The sequence below is a fragment of the Mirounga angustirostris genome, unplaced genomic scaffold (genome assembly GCF_029215605.1).
Source record: "Mirounga angustirostris isolate CCGP_5_RB_7025 unplaced genomic scaffold, mMirAng1.0.hap1 SCAF_1, whole genome shotgun sequence".
NCBI classification, from domain to species: domain Eukaryota; kingdom Metazoa; phylum Chordata; class Mammalia; order Carnivora; family Phocidae; genus Mirounga; species Mirounga angustirostris.
In genome coordinates, this window is record NW_026991709.1 from 200,933,869 (window position 1) to 200,950,363 (window position 16,495).

The window sequence follows — 16,495 nt, forward strand, 5'->3', positions numbered from 1 at the left end:
TTAAATGCCATCTGTGCTCATCAGACAACTCTCAACTTTATGTCTGCAACATGACCTTCCCTCGTAAACTCCAACGCCATTACTCCATCTGCTTCTGTGACATCTCGTCTTGGAAGCTAGAGCAATCTCAAGCTTAACTGTCCCAGTGGAACTCCGGATACTCTGGCCTCACCCCCACCTCCAGACTCTTCCACGCATCGATGGATGGCTTCCTTCCACTTACTCTGGCCAGAAACCTTAGATTCGTACTAAGCCCCCTTCTTCCATACCCCATGTACAATCTGTCAGAAAATTCTGTAAGCTCTACCTTCACGACAGGTCTGGAACCTGACCATTTCCACCACCATCACTGCTACCATCCTGGCCCCAGGCATCACCGCCTCTCACACCTAACTACAACAACTGCCTCTATCGTGAGTCCTTGTATCCTCCCATGCTCGCCTTTGGCATGTTCTCCACACCGCTGTCAGTGAGCCTGTCTTACCATGCCAAGCCTCTATTCGAATCCCAAGTTTCTCATCACAGTTACAGTACACACAGAGCCTACAAGGCCCTGCAAAACCCAGACCCGGCTCCTTCCTTCAGGTGACTCCCACCTCTCCCTGTCCACATTCGCTGCTTGAGCATGCTCCTGACTCGAGGCCTCTGTTCCTGCTCATCTCCCTGTGTATACATCAAACACTGAAACTATGTTAGCCAGAGGCTTATTTAAAGCTTTAGATGGAAAGCTAAATGAATGGATAGCCTGTTTCTAAAATCGCCTAGAAAAGGTGTCCCAAAACTCATTTAATATTACTGTCCATTCACAAGCTCATTTTGGAAACATACACACACACACACACACACACACACACAATTGGCCCAAACACCTTAAAGCACTACCTAAATTCATTGCTTATTTTAGTCTTAGGAGAACTTGGAAATATTCCAGGGAGGGGAGGGAGACACAGAATAAACAAGAGCTTTTATTCCCAGCGTTTCTGGTTTTTATTCTCCCACAACTGTGAAAAATGTTTCCTCCGTACTTTTTTGCTTTTAAGTATAACAAGAATAATTTAAAGAAATCCTATCAACATAATGAACAAACAGATCACAGACTGTTTCTGTAATAAGCTTCTCGGGGGTTCTTAATACAAAGATCACCTCGGTTTCTGCAGGGAGAGAACAGTGCTGATTACAGGCGCTCGTCAGCTACCTGTCCTTTATCCGCCAGCTCCCTCGGCTTCCCTGTTGTGGTAAGTTCTTAAAATGAACTTACAATTAGATGATGACTATTTGTTTTGCATCTGTACGGACTTTCCCCCTGCCCTAAGCATTATCCTTTGTGTACCATCTATTCCCATTTTTTTTGTGGCTATTTCAAATGACAAGGACGATTTTTAATTATAACTCTCCTCTCCACATTGCTGGTCGCCCTAGTTCCTGAATCTAACTATTTTAAGGGAAAGGGGAAGTTTTCAATAGTCAGGTTCAAACTACTCTTGTTTATTGGTACAAAGTCTAATAAATACAAAACACAGTCTGCATGCTCCTTCTTTAAACCACCAGCCCCAGAACTCTTGAACAGAGAGAATAATTCAGTCTCAAGAGTTCATTTAAAAAAGGGGGGGGGGTATTTATAACCAGTATTCTAAGATTTTACGTTAATGGGTTTGATTTTGTTATCAAGAGCAATTTCTACTAATTCTAAAACACTCTCTTCATATGACTGAGATTGTTCCTAAGTCTGCCTTGTACTAACACCGGACTAAGGACTGCCAGGCAACTGAAGAGTGACACCATGAAAGGATACAGCCGTGTAATACTGGGAGCGCAAACCGATGGACCTGAAATGGAGAGAGACAGGACACTGAGGAATACACATGCTCTTCAAATAAAAAGAAGCACTGCATAAAACATACTTCTACTATATAAAAATATTTGTGTTATGGAGGTAACATGCAAATACAACAAGGTATCAAGCTTATGGGTTATTTTTTTTAAATGTCTCTCACGTACCCTGGTCTTTCCAATTAAAACACAATTTAAGCATGTGATGCAATCATTTGGGCTTAAGTGTTCAGGTTTTGGAACACTAATAAAACTGCATGAAGCTGCCAAACGTCTACCTCCCTCCCTGTCACTCTTTGCCTACAGCAACTTCACTGCTCCAGAAAGAGACTCCCATGCGAGCTGTTTGCAGCTCAAACTACTTTTCCGAAAGAAGCAAAGCAAATGACAAGAAATAAAGACACCAAGCAAATCCATGTACCTAGATTTGATATGCTATGCTTCTCGGCTGGGCCTCGCTGCTCCCCCCTCATTTGTACAAACTAAGGACAGAGGAAGATGATGACATCCATGCATGTAAGTTATAAACTGAGTTAAATGAGAAGTATTTACCAAAATCCCTGGTGATTAGGCAGCCATTTTACATATCTATTCAATTAGAACTTGGACTGTAACAAATAAGTAGGTTTTATTTAGTGTCCATTACCTCTGGCTGGGCAGAAAGTTCTCTTAGAAGATGACCATTCCATACAAACCGCTGATCTGCCTGAGGAAGAAGATTTAAAATTAATCAAGTATCACCTGCCAACCTGAGGTTCTACAGATGAAAACTCTCAACAATCAATGTCTCCACCTGGTGGCTACACACAGGTCTTCCCCTCAAATCCGCCCCTCCTCCGGGTGTCCTGTCCCACTGGCTCAGGCCAGTGCTGTGGGCCCAGGCAGAAACCTGGGAGTCCTCTGGGGTCTTTTTTTTTTTTAAAGATTTTAAAGACAGACACAGTGAGAGAGGGACACAAGCAGGGGGAATGGGAGAGGGAGAAGCAGGCCTCCCGCCAAGCAGGGAGCCCGATGTGGGGCTTGATCCCAGGACCCTGGGATCATGACCTGAACTGAAGGCAGATGCTTAACAACTGAGCCACCCAGGCGCCCTGGGGTCTTCCTCTTATCTGTAGTCAACTGCCAAGTCCTAAATCTCCTTCCAAATCTACCCCCCTCTCCTATGTCCCTGCTCCCGTGGCCCCAACTAGCACCTGACTCCAGCCTAACTACTATGGGCAACTTCCCCGGATAGTCTTGGCCTTGTCCCTGCCACCCACCCCTCCACATGCTGCCAGCAAGAGCTCTCCAACGTGACCTGTCTCCTGTCTGCTGGGAATTCTTCACTGGCTCGATGTCACCTAAAGAACACACCTCCGCATGGCCTAACCCGTGCTGGCATGTGGCAGCCCCTACGGTAACTGCCGAGGGCATCTCTGACTTTCAAACTATAAATACAGGAGACGTTCCCTCAACAACACAGGAGATTAACCGACCCTCTCCATTCTGTTTACAAAACACACAGACTGCCACTCCCCATGCTTGTCCCCAGCTGAGAGTCCCAGGAGCAGCCACAACCAGCCTCGGGACACACTTCCCAGTGCAGGTGTGTGCTCCCAATCGCCCGCACGTATTAGTCATCATTACATAATCAAACTCAATGCCTTACACATCAGTGAGACAGGAGACATTTGATAAACAAATGGCAGATACAGCAGAGCAACTGCTTTAAAAAAAAAAAAAAGCAACTGTTTCTGTAGTTAAAAGCCAAATTGCTTGATTGCTTAGCTTACATCTAAATTTGCATCCAAGTCTACATAAAATTTTACTAGATTAGAGTATAAAATCTTAAAAGAGCCAGTCAACTAAAATATTGATTTAGGATGAACCATATGAAATTATCGTTTTTACTAGTCAAAAATGGTCAATTACTAGCAATTTCATAGGGTCTAGCCTAACAGGTAACAGACAGCAACCTTTAAAATTCTGTCTGCCCCCTAAACACAGAATCTAAGGTTTGTTACTAAAATATCCAGGCGGCAATTATCCAGGTTCCTGAACAGCAGGAATTTTAGGATGATATCATTTGAGACCTAGTTTTAAAGACACACTCATATTTAAAAAGCGGGGGGGGGGGGGGGGGGGCAAAATAACAACAAAAAACCCCCACCTTAAATCAATATTTTTCAAGTTCTTACATCAGTAAGTTCTTACTTTTCTCGTTGTAAAAACTATAAATACCACCACTGCAGAAAGAATATTGCATGTTGGCATGTTAATTTTTTAAGGGTAATTATGTTGTTAACGTTAATAATTGTTATACTGCAGAGCACTGAAAGCCAGGAAACTACCAGCATGCCTTTTTTTTTATTTGACAGAGAGAGACACAGCGAGAGCGGGAACACAAGCAGGGGGAGTGGGAGAGGGAGAAGCGGGCTTCCCGTGGAGCACGGAGCCCGATGCGGGGCTCGATTCCAGGACCCTGGGATCATGACCTGAGCCGAAGGCAGACGCTTAACGACTGAGCCACCCAAGCGCCCCTCAGCATGTCTGTTTAGACAGACTTCTCAATTCTTATACCACTGGTTCTCAGTCCTGTCTGGGTCACACATACAGATTCTGGGATCCTGAATTTGCAATTGTGACGGACACTGAGAACACGGTGTGTTTTCAACCCCACATGTGAGTCTGACATAGCCAGGATTGCAAAAAATCAATAAATATTTTTATGGATGACATAGAGATATGTCCCTTTACAAAAAAAAAACAAACCAAAATAAGTAAAAATAGCTGAAGATGAAGCCTACCCTTTCCAAGAGACTCATTTCTTGGAATTCTGGACTGGTGTTCGACAGCCGCTGCAAAGTATGGGTCAAATCATATGTCGTTGAGAAGTAAAACCCATCCACATTCAGGACGTGGTTTATCATCGCTAGGAAAGTTTTATTATCTTGTAACTGTAAACAAAAGGGAGGAAAACATCAGTCTGTCTCATACTTGAAACCGAATCTGTCCAGATCTGTAAGCCAGCCAGCCCTGTTAAATGCCACTGGCATAGGACTGACAGAGAGGATGCTCACCATTCCCCTAGGACCTAGGCCAGCTCCTGACCCACGGAGGAGGTTCACTCAACAGCATGGGGTATTGTTACATTAACTGATGGGATAGAACTCCTGCCCTTTAGTAGCCTTCAGTTTTTCTCTAATGGGCAGAAATTTATTTTAACAAAACATCACCGCCTTAGGTGATGACCTCCCACGTGCCAGACCCTTTAGAGACTCTCTTTCATCCTCACAACAAACCTTGCAGTTTAGTGTTACTCACGCTCATTTGACAAGTTAAAAACATAAAGTCATGAGAGGCCCAATAACACAGCAAGGAACTAACAAGGGAATAATACCATCCTCATTCCTAAGAAACTTTACTGGGCTGGATGGGAATTAAATTCTTTTTTAAAATGCAAAGATTAAAAAGAAAAGTCCAGTAAAATAATACTTATCTTTATTTTCTGATAATCATTTTAGTTGGCCTTCCCAATGAATACTGGGACATTTACTTTTATCCTTGCTTTAAGAAACAATTGATAATGTTTGGTCATGCTTAATGATTATCAAATGATTAATATGTTAATCTACCTGTTACAAATCCACATACTACAAAATTTTTAATTTGGGCTCAGACATGTATTTATTTATTTTAGACCAAAAGGTACAAAGCATATGTAGTAGGCAATGTTAAAATTAGTTGCATGGCCTACCAACCAAGTATAGCAATCAAGAAAAAACTGTTCAAGTAAATAATACTGGGCTAGTAAATAAATACAACCATTTTTAATTGCCTTAAATACCATGTCTTATAGGGGTGAATATATTGCTATGGAGTATCTTTTCTATGCCCTGGCCAATTGCCATACACCTGTCTTTTCTTTTTAAAGATAGATTTATTTATTTATTTATTTAAGAGGGAAAGAAAGAGCAAGCACGAGCAAACTCCCTGCTGAGCGTGGAGCCCAATGCCAGGCTTGATCCCAGGACCCTGAGATCATGACCTGAGCCAAAACCAAGAGTCAGACGCTCAAATGAGCCACCCAGGTGCCCCTAATTGTCATATCTTATCCTTACGCCTTATCCTTGGCACTCTCAAAGTCATGGAATACTCCAGAGAGTTCCTTTCTTGTGAAGTCTGTCACTGGTATCACTTTCTCTGGGACATCTTCAACCTTCTCATCACAACCACTTCATCATGAATGTCGAGAAGTTCACCCTCACTAAGACCCCTGGCTGCAGACCTGTGAAGGGCGAGGGCCGGCATTCCCAGGGTCAGCCGCAACTTCCGTACCCCACTCATGTTCAATGCAAACTTCCCTTCAAGAGCTGCTGCTTTTTTGTTCCTTTGCCCTCCAACTTGCTGCACTAATACTTGACTTCATATACCATGGTAACTGAAATTGAACCCGCTTTGTTGGGGGACTGCATTCCCTAATACCTGAACAAGGGTAACTAAAAGCTGTGCATACAGGAATCGTGCTAAGGGGGGGCAGCCGCTGGGGCATAAACACACACTGCTGTTCACATGTGGCAAACGCGAAGAAAACTTTTTCTCTGGACAAAGAGGGAATGAAATGGGATCAGTGGAACTTCGAAGGTATCTGTATTTTATTTCTTTACAAAAAGGATATGAAGTTAATTCTGGTTGCTGGATACTGGGGCTTTTTCTGTTTGTCCTTTTCTCTACATATGAAATTTCAAAACTTAAGAACTTGAGTCAGTTTTTAAAAAAGCAAACCAAGAACAATAAAATAAATACAGGACTTTTAGAAAGCACGTTTTCTGGCCAGGTGTAAAGGTGTGTAGAGGAACCTTACTCGCTGGGCTGTTGAAATCATTAGGCTTAAAAGAAATCCGTCCAACCTTCGTTCTGCCGCCCCAGCTGTCGCCCCCATGGGACTGCGTCAGCTTTTGTGATTAATAAGTGATTCCAGTTCTTACCTGAATATCAGTTAAATGCAACATCGTCTTCTTATAAGAAAGGATGTCAAAATCTGCTGCTTTCCAGATTACGTGATTGAAAAATTCACCTATTTTTGTCTTTTTGGTAATAACAATTAGATAATTACCTGCAAAAAGCAAAGCCACACACAACATAAATATAAAAGAGGCAACTCTAAAACCAACAGTAGCACTTGGCACCATTTAAGCTCCACAGGCAGCAAGTGAGACCGCACGGTGCCATACAGATAAAAGGCCCATGATTTTTTTTTAAAGGAAACCTTAGGATTTATGAATAGAAAGAATAGCGTATTTAGAAAAGTTCCTACTGAAAGGTCAAATCTTTTCTCAAAAAAACAAAAGCAAAAGCAGTGATCTTGGCAGATGCAGAGTAAAGCCAGAAAACGCTTCTTTCTCGCTCCCAAGGCACACAGGCCTCTGCTAATGCATTTCCCAGCATGTAGCTTAGAGCATCATCATGTGTCATGAGATATGACCACTGCGGGAGAGGTAATGTCCCGTCTACACCACCCCTATGGCGTCCATGTCATTTTAAGTGGTAGAGAAATGTGCTGGGGCAGTATAACTAACTGGTCACTGCAACATCACAAAGATGAACTGTCCAGAATTAAGAAGGCATCACAGTACTATGAATAATACCCCAACCGTGATCCTAGCCGCCGCCGCCGCCTCCCACAAATAAAACAGGGTAAGCCTTTACCACTAAATTAATTCTTAAGCTCCATTCAAGGCTCTACCAACAAGTGCCCTTCCTGGAAGTCTCCCTACGTACCCCTCTCTCCTGGAACTTGTCACACCGTACTACAGTGATTTACTAGTTAAATGCATCATTCACTAGATTGTAAACCACAGGGGGAAAAAAGGGCCTGGCATCTTCCATAACTCAGCATCTAGCACACTGCCTGATATTACAGGAATTTTTTTAAGTTCAATGAAATGAAATCTAGATAAACAAAATCACTTTCCTAATAATTCAGAACCAGGTAACATTCTCTAAGACGCACCAGGTTATATTCAACCTCAATATGGGGCTGACGGTATAGAATACTCTGGGTCATCAGTGCATTAAAATGTTTAAATACTCTTAGAATTTATGAAGAAATGTCTAGTTGACTAGAGATTTCAGTTGAAATAAAACCAAAAACCAAACTTTTTTCAACAGAACCTCAGGCTGATAGATTTTACCACTTGTCATTTGGAGTATGTCACTTTTAGAAATTAGTGACAAATACCTAACCTACAGTTACTGCTCCAAGCATGATAGGAAGTATGCCTTCATTTTATACTGTGTCGTTTTCATTACCTTCTTTGCCCATCTTAGCTTATTTTTTCTTACCTGCCACCAGATGGATTGTGCCCAGTATACCGAATATTGGTCTTGTAACAGCTGAAGGAGGAATATCTTTCTTGACTTTAAAAGAAAAAACAAAAAGGAAAAGAAAAATCACATAGAAAAAGCTCACTGATACAAAAGGAGATTTAGTTTGACTTCCGTAGTTACTTGAAAATCAATATGCATGATTTGTTCTAAGAAAGCAACAGTCCTTCATCTAGTGCTAGACCTCCATTTTGGCAAAATATAAAATAAAGATGTTCATGTGACATATAAAGGCCTCTGCCTGTCTAGAATAAGGTGCCCAAAGTAACATGCTTCAGCATCCTCATCAAGTAAATCGTGGGATACTTCTATGGTCATTTTTCAACCAAATTTATTCAACCTCTTGCCAGAAACTAAGTCTGTGTCTATTTCAGAGAACTAGAAAGTTAATGGAGAGGAGGGCATGAATTTAATACCAACATGCAACTAAGGGAACACAAACAGAGACTTGCCCATCCACTCTACAAATGTGGGAAATGGAGGCAAGACCCAAGGGATGAAGGAGGAAGGAAACGCAGGTGTGCAGGGAGGCACCACCATTAACCTTGACTTTACCAATAATGCCCTTAATAATAAAAAAGTATCTTGGATTATAGGGTTCATTTCACAATTGTTAAACTTTAAGTCAATGTGTTTCACAAAACACATTCTGTAGAACTCTAGGGAATAATGCACCAAAGTGGGGAGGGTAGGAGTCCTCATCAAATGAGCTGATTTTGCTACAGACATCCACATCACCTCTCTTCCCTCTCCCGGAGTCACAAGGCATGGACCTCTGAAGAGCCTACAGGGGAACAAAGCTGCTCCGTGGTTTCATTCACAGCTCCCAGGCTTATGTGGCTATATAATTTTTCTTTCACAGTTTAATTACCATCCTAGAACTCATTTTGAAACGCTGCTGTCAATCCAAGTCCTGTTTCTTAAAGGCAGTCCTGTTATTCTGAATGAAGTAATTCCAAATAAGGTCTGAAGTTCACTTCTGTTTCTCTCAGTGGTTCAATTTACTTAGCAATGCTATGCCACAATTAACGAACATGACAAATGGGAATGCCAGCGCAGTGAAAAGCTTAGAGAAAATCCTGAATATACCGAGATCATCTGATAAAAATGTACTAAAATATCAGTCCCCATCCCAAAAAAAAAAAAAAAATTAAATGTACTATTTATTGATGGAGCTCTAAGTTACATTAACTGGAGTATAATAACAATAAAACTGATAATTCCTAAGAACACACATTAGTTTTTCATGGAAGGAAAAAAAAATCCCTCTTTCCGTGGCAATGGTCTGCATTCCCAACAGCTAAAAAAAAAAAAAAAAAAAAAAAAACTAGCAGAGCAACTGTGAGTGAGTCGGCCCCTTATCACCACTGGCTTCAGGTCAAAGTATCTCTTCATGTGTCCACTGATGACTACTTGGTGTCCTTTTTACAACCAAACTATTGGTGACCTTTAGCACTGTCGCCTCTAGTGGATCTGCAATCTCTACCTACAAGTATCACTGAAAGGTCAAAAATAATTGAAAACACATCCACGCTAAAGCTTTTATAAGACACTAGGTTGTATCAACACGGTCTAAAGTAGTAGTGTTACTAGACTTTAGAAGTGCCCTAACATTGGTTAAAACCAACCAGCTATCTTGAGAGAGCAGCCACCAAGCAACAGACACAGGAAATGCCAAATTATCAAACCAAAACAGCCCTCTAATTCCATTTGGTCAGAGGAAAACTATATATGGTACTTACCAGAATAAGCAGGTAACTAAGAAAATAGAAATTTATAGCCATCTCTTTCTTATACTTTACTATCCTATCCAAAATATTTTCATATTTCACTTTATCCATTCAGAGGGTATTTACATTTACTGAATTCCTACTCTGTGGTTACTCAAATACTGTACTTAAATACAGAGAACTCTGTCTAGAGCGGAATATTTAAACACATGAAATATGAAATTCTAAATGTGATATCATGTGGTATATTAATTTATCACCACAATTATTTCACATCTAATCAGAAATCAGTGTTCCATATGATTGGGAAAAAATTGTTTTTTACACCCCTGAGAAGCAAAACCGAAATACAACTGGAGAGACAGACAACATATAGACAGATAAAGCTTAGGAACATTATTTGCCTACAACACAAGTTTTAGTCAGTGATACACACATATATATATGTGTGTGTGTGTATATATATATAATTTTTCATTTATTAAATTACCCTCAGTCATGAATATTTTCAAAAACTAAAGCTGCTGTTAAAATTCCACACACTTAATGCTCAAACAACTTTCTCATCCTCAAATACCTTAAGTCTCACAGCTAGAAAGGAACTGACATCAATAAAACCGATCCTGTTAAAGTACAGATAAGGGAAGAAATAAAGAAATAATTATGTTTTTAAATTCTTACGGATAGTAAAAATTTCAAGATCATTCCTCCTTTTCAGAATAAGGAGGAAGCATAAAACGAATGCGTAACAATCAAATGAGGTGGCGGAATTCAAAGTTATAAGACGAGACTCTGAGAGCCACACACAGATATACCCCGATTGTTTATTTTAATTACTGCAACTGCGGTACAGAGTCTGTCTCAAGGCTGCTTCTGCCCCCAGCTGAGAAATACCTGACAGGGTAACTTCTGTGGACACGCGGTCGATGACAAGTACGTCATCTGCTCCATCATCACAAGCTTCCACATAAAATTTTTCAGGTGTGACATGCCTAAGAAGAAATTAAAAACTATAAATAACCACAGCAGATGAAATGCAGGCTTCTAAAAAAACAACAACAAAAAACACAAACCTATTTATTGTAACAGCCTCAGCAGTGCTTAAATTTGACATCAAATTGATTTCCCAGCTACTGAATAGGTGTTTTGTTGTCCTGACACATTCACTGCAACTGTTTTCACTGGTATATTACGCTCACAAGGTTTGCTGTAAAACCAGTTTGACTTACACAAGAAAATCATAATAAATTCTAACTTATTACATTCAACATAGTGCAGAATGCAGATGGTAGTCAGGAACCCAGTCTACAGAACCAGGCTAATCGGGCTGTGTGAACTTAGGCAAATTACTCATCCTCTCTGTTCTTCAGTTCCCTTATTCATAAAACAGAGATATATCAGAAATCAAACAACATTGTCGTGGGGATAAAATAAGCTCATTTTTGATAGGCCCTTAGAATAACATCTGACACATAGTAAGGAAGATATATTAACTAAAAGTACAAGAAATATATTTTAAATAAAACATTTCCAGGAAACTGTTTAAAATAAACTACTTTAGGGGCACATCGGTGGCTCAGTTAGCTAAACATTTGCCTTCGGCTCAGGTCATGATCTCCTGGTCCTGGGGTCTAGCCAGCATCAGGCCCTCTGCTCAGCGAGGAGTCTGCTTCTGCCTCTCACTCTGCCCGCCACTCCCCCCTGCTTGTTGCCCTCTATCAAATAAATAAATAAAATCTTAAAAAAAAAAAAATAAACTAACATTTGGGCATTTTTGTTTTTGTTGTTAGAATGCCATATTAAAAAAAATGAGAACGAGGAAAAAAAAAACTTCTCATTCTGCAAAATAAGAAATAAAGGGGGTAAAATCAGGATTGGGACAGACTACTCAGAGCGTATGCAACTTTGTAACCAGAATCCAACAAAAACCACACTTTGCGGCTCCTCAGGAGAACACCAGGATAACTCAGGGATAACCCAGGCAAGCGAGCGGGGTGCTGGAGGTCAGGGGCTGCCTCGGGAAACAGTAACTCCTCCCACAAACAATACAGTGAAAACAATGCAGGAGGACGTACAACCTTCCAGGAGCTGACCAGGCCTGGGGAAGGAACCAGTTTTCTTTCTGTGCGGTGTTCTGTTTTGTTTGTATTTTCCAGGAACTAATCTTTATTGCCTTAAGCCTCATTTGAAAGAATTTCCATCTGTGTAGCAGCCAATGTGAGGGCTTTGTCCTTTCCTATTTTAAACTCTACTCCCTCTATTCCACTGGCCCTGCCTGTGAAAAATCTTAAACAAACCCACACGGCCATCACCGACACCATTTCCTACATATGATGGTGTTTAGGCTACCTGGCATTACAGGACCAAGTCCTGCAGCAGGCCAGACCATACTGTACTTTCTGACTACAAGCTCTCAACTTTTAAGGATCCAAATGCAACTTACATCCTGTTATGGTTCATCTGTAACCAACTTTTTAATATTAGGCTAGTTTCCTCCAGGGGCGCGGGGGGGGCGGGGGGGAGTTGCTAAGAGAATGAAAACCAATCCATTTTAATACAAATCAAGCAAAATACAACAAAGACAAATCTGCTTTAAATATGGGGGTCTTCAACTCAAACCAAATACAAGAGTTCATTCCTTTTTACAATGCCGAGTAGCATTCCAGTAAATATATCACCATCTGTTTATCCATTCACTTGTTGATGGACATCGGAGCTGCTTCCAGTTTGAGATATTACGAATAAAGGTTCTGTGAACTTTCTTGTACAAGTCTAAGGTAGACACACCCCTTCATTCCTCCTGGGTGACTACCTAGAGGTGGAAAGGCTGATCTCACGGGAGTTATATGCTTCACTTGTACAGCGAGGGAAAGGGCGGGGTTGCTGGCGCAAGGAAACTTTCCGGGGTGACGGAGGTGTTCATTATCTTGATACTGGTGATGGTTTTGTGGGTATAGAAAAACGTCAAGGGACGCCTGGGTGGCTCAGTCGTTAGGCGTCTGCCTTCAGCTCGGGTCGTGATCCCGGGGTCCTGGGATCGAGTCCTGCATCGGGCTCCCTGCTCAGTGGGGAGACTGCTTCTCCCTCTCCCTCTGCTGCTCCCCCCACTTGTGCTCTCTCTCTCTCTCTGACAAATAAATAAATTTAAAAATCTAAAAAAAAAAAAAAAAGAAAAACGTCAAAATGTGTAATACTACTGTACCCTTGAAATACGTGGAGTTTACTGTCTGCCCAAATATACTTCCAATAAAGCTATTTTTTTTTTAAACTGAGAGGTCCTGAAACCAACTAAAAGGAATAAAGCAAATTTCCAGACAATCTACTCATAGGGTAGTTATCTCTAGTCTTAGATCATGAAAACAAAACAAAACCAAATCAACATGCCAGTCCTTGTCTGCAGATGTTGTGTGCAAGCATAAACTGCTAAGAGTGAGTCAATACATTTACTGAAGGCTAACCATGTGTGAAGCATTACACAAGCATTAGGGGACTGGAAGGTAGGGGAGAGATAAAAAATAAACTGGAAAAAAATTTCAATAAAAAAACAGACCTCAAAAACAAGACTTCTTTATGAAATCAATAAAAGCTTTCAAAGAAAGCGCTGTCTCCAAAGCAGAAGCCATTCTGACAAGCCCCCTCCTGAGAGCACCCCCCACCCCCGCATCTCATACACGCCGTGTGTGCGGGTCTGCGCAGATAGAGCACAGATGCCCCACGGCATTCTTTGAGGCTTAAACAGGCTTAGGACCTGAAAGAGTGCCCATGGCTGGTGCTATATCGAACATCCTGTCCCACCTCTGATGTCTGGAGAAACTCCAGGAGTTCTTTTCACAAGGTTCAAATGAATCTCTCCTCTGTTCTCTTCTAAAATAATGATTACAGCATTGCTAAGGAGCAGTCCATTACCAATGCTGCTTCAGTGTTAAGTCAACTCCCAAAGACTTGTTCTGGGCCCCTGTAGGCCAAAGCAACCACCCAGAATCACGGTCAATCAACAAACACATGGGGGCCTTGTTTAGATGGGAAATCAAAGCTGATGGTTAGGGTTTGAAGCCAACAGCCAAGAAAGAATTCTTGAGACGTCTTTGGTGCAAAAAGGTGGTTTTATTTTTATTTTTTTTTAAAGATTTTATTTATTTATTTATTTGACAGAGAGAGACACAGCAAGAGAGGGAACACAAGCAGGGGGAGTGGGAGAGAGAGAAGCAGGCTCCCCACTGAGCAGGGAGCCCGATGCGGGGCTCAATCCCAGGACCCTGGGATCATGACCTGAGCCGAAGGCAGACGCTTAACGACTGAGCCACCCAGGCGCCCCGAGATAGAAGTTTATTGAATAAACAGCAGGGGAGTGGCAGACAGGACAGCAGAGGAGAAGCTGTTTGCCAGGAGGCAGGGGTGAGGGTGGAGTGAGGGAGCATGGGGACATCACTGTGCCTGGTTGTAAGTAGCTCATTGGTTAGTAAAACCCTATGGCTATTTCGAGGTGGGTTGTTTAATAAACCTGTTTGCATTGCTGCTTTGCATTCAGCTTGGTGGTCGCTGTGAGCCTTTTGCCTTGCTCAGGTTCCAAGCCTCTTCCCAGGGTCCTGGGATCGAGCCCCGCATCGGGCCCCCTGTTAGTGAGAAGCCTGCTTCTCCCTCTCCCATTCCCTCTGCTTGTGTTCCCTCTCTGTGTCTCCGTCAAATAAATAAAATCTTAAAATAAATAAATAAAAAAACTTCTCTCTCTTTTGTTCTGCCTTGGGTGAATTCTTTCACCGCCCCGCTCCTGCCAGCCCCACCCGATGGGGACACCCCATAATCTCAGCCCTTCATTAAGCCTGGGGATGAGAATGCTTACCCTAACTATTTCATAGACAGCAGGAATTAAATGAGCATTTATGAAGTACTTTTGCAAAGAATAAAAGGTCTGCCTCATAGGTATGGTAACTTTTTATCATTAACAAAAACATCCTTTAAAAGAGAAGGGAGAAGTTGCAAATTTTCATGAAAGGACCAGAAAAGTTATTTAATTTAACTCACATTTTAAAGAAATAATACAATGGAAGATTCTGATATCTTTGCCACATGGGCCACCTCTGAACAATTTGGTTTTGATAGGAAGATACTGGAATCAAACTATATCTTCTAAATATATATCCCCAAAGATCAAGACCATATAAAACAGAGTTCTGATTTATCAAAAATATTCCAGAATAATACAGAATGTGAATAAAAATTATGAATGAATGTCTTTCTTGATTTATTTGTAAATATGACTCTATAACAAGAAAAAAGCTTTTAGTACAAAAGACAATGTTAGCTTTAAGAAGCCTGCATGAAATGCTGGTTACACCTTGCTACTTCTTCCAGCAATCATTTTTACTCTGCATAGTCAAAAGTTGAACAATGAGGGGCGCCTGGGTGGCTCAGTCGGTTAAGTGTCTGCCTTCGGATCAGGTCATAATCTCAGGGTCCTGGGATCGAGCCCCACATCAGGTTCCCCGCTTAGCAGGGAGTCTGCCTCTCCCTCTCTCTGCCCATGCTCTCTTTCTCTCTCAAATAAATAAATAAAATCTTTAAAAAAAAAGATAAAAAAAAAAGTCTGAACAATTAAACCACAGACAGAATGTGCTGGAAATTAAATTGTATCGTCGAAGTGACTGTGGTAGACTCCATTCTAGATAGAGATGTCCCCGCAAGATCCCCGTCTCCTGATTACTCATTCAATCTAGGTACTGCCCTGCAGATGGAATTAAGTTTACTAATCAACTGGCCTTAAAACAGGATTACCTTAGGTAGTCGGGGTGGGCCCCAATGGAATCACATGCATCACAGGAGCCCGTAAAAGCAGAAGGAAAGGAGAGCCAGTCAGAGAGGTGCAGCAGAAGGGGAACGGGAAATTTCTGGTATGAGACGGATTTGATAAGCTGCTGACGGCTCCTGAGATGTTGGGGCCACATGCAAGGACAGGAGAGAGGCTTCTAGAAACTAAGAGTGGCCCCATGCTGACAGCCAGCAAGGAAACAGGAACCTCAATCCCACAACCACAGCAACTGTATATGGTCAACACCCTGAATGAGCTTGTAAGAGGATTCTTCCCCCAGCCTTCAGTGTGGAATGCAGCCCTGCTGATACCCTGATTTCACCCCACTGAGGCCCGTGTTGGACTTCTGACCTGCAGAAGGTCTGAGATAACCCAGCTGTCTTGCTCTAAGTCCCTCAGTTTATGGTCATTTGGTACAGCAGCAACAGAAAACCGACACAGGGATCAAATCTCCTAGAGAATGAACTACCCTCACATTAATCCCCCACCAAAACCCAATCCACAGATACAGTATCGTCCTGACACTAAAGCAATGAGATGCTTCCCTCAGTGGAGTTTTTTTTTTTTTTAAGATTTTATTTTATTTATTTGAGAGAGAGAATGAGAGAGAGAGAGAGAGAGCACATGAGAGGGGGGAGGGTCAGAGGGAGAAGCAGACTCCCCGCTGAGCAGGGAGCCCGACGTGGGACTCGATCCTGGGACTCCAGGATCATGACCTGAGCCGAAGGCAGTCGCTTAACCAACTGAGCCACCCAGGCGTCCC

The 16,495-nt window shown here is 41.9% G+C and overlaps 1 protein-coding gene across 1 annotated transcript in view; it reads right to left on the reverse strand.

Annotated features, from left to right (window-relative positions):
• SACM1L (SAC1 like phosphatidylinositide phosphatase) overlaps nt 1-16,495 on the reverse strand; it is a 58,958-nt gene that overhangs the window by 28,750 nt on the left and 13,713 nt on the right. The window contains exons 2-7 of the mRNA XM_045862595.3: nt 10,821-10,918; nt 8,155-8,229; nt 6,798-6,925; nt 4,617-4,766; nt 2,477-2,536; nt 1,793-1,826 (exon numbers count right to left, since the gene is read on the reverse strand). Coding sequence (XP_045718551.1) covers nt 1,793-1,826; nt 2,477-2,536; nt 4,617-4,766; nt 6,798-6,925; nt 8,155-8,229; nt 10,821-10,918 — 545 coding nt within the window. The remainder of the gene's footprint in view (nt 1-1,792; nt 1,827-2,476; nt 2,537-4,616; nt 4,767-6,797; nt 6,926-8,154; nt 8,230-10,820; nt 10,919-16,495) is intronic.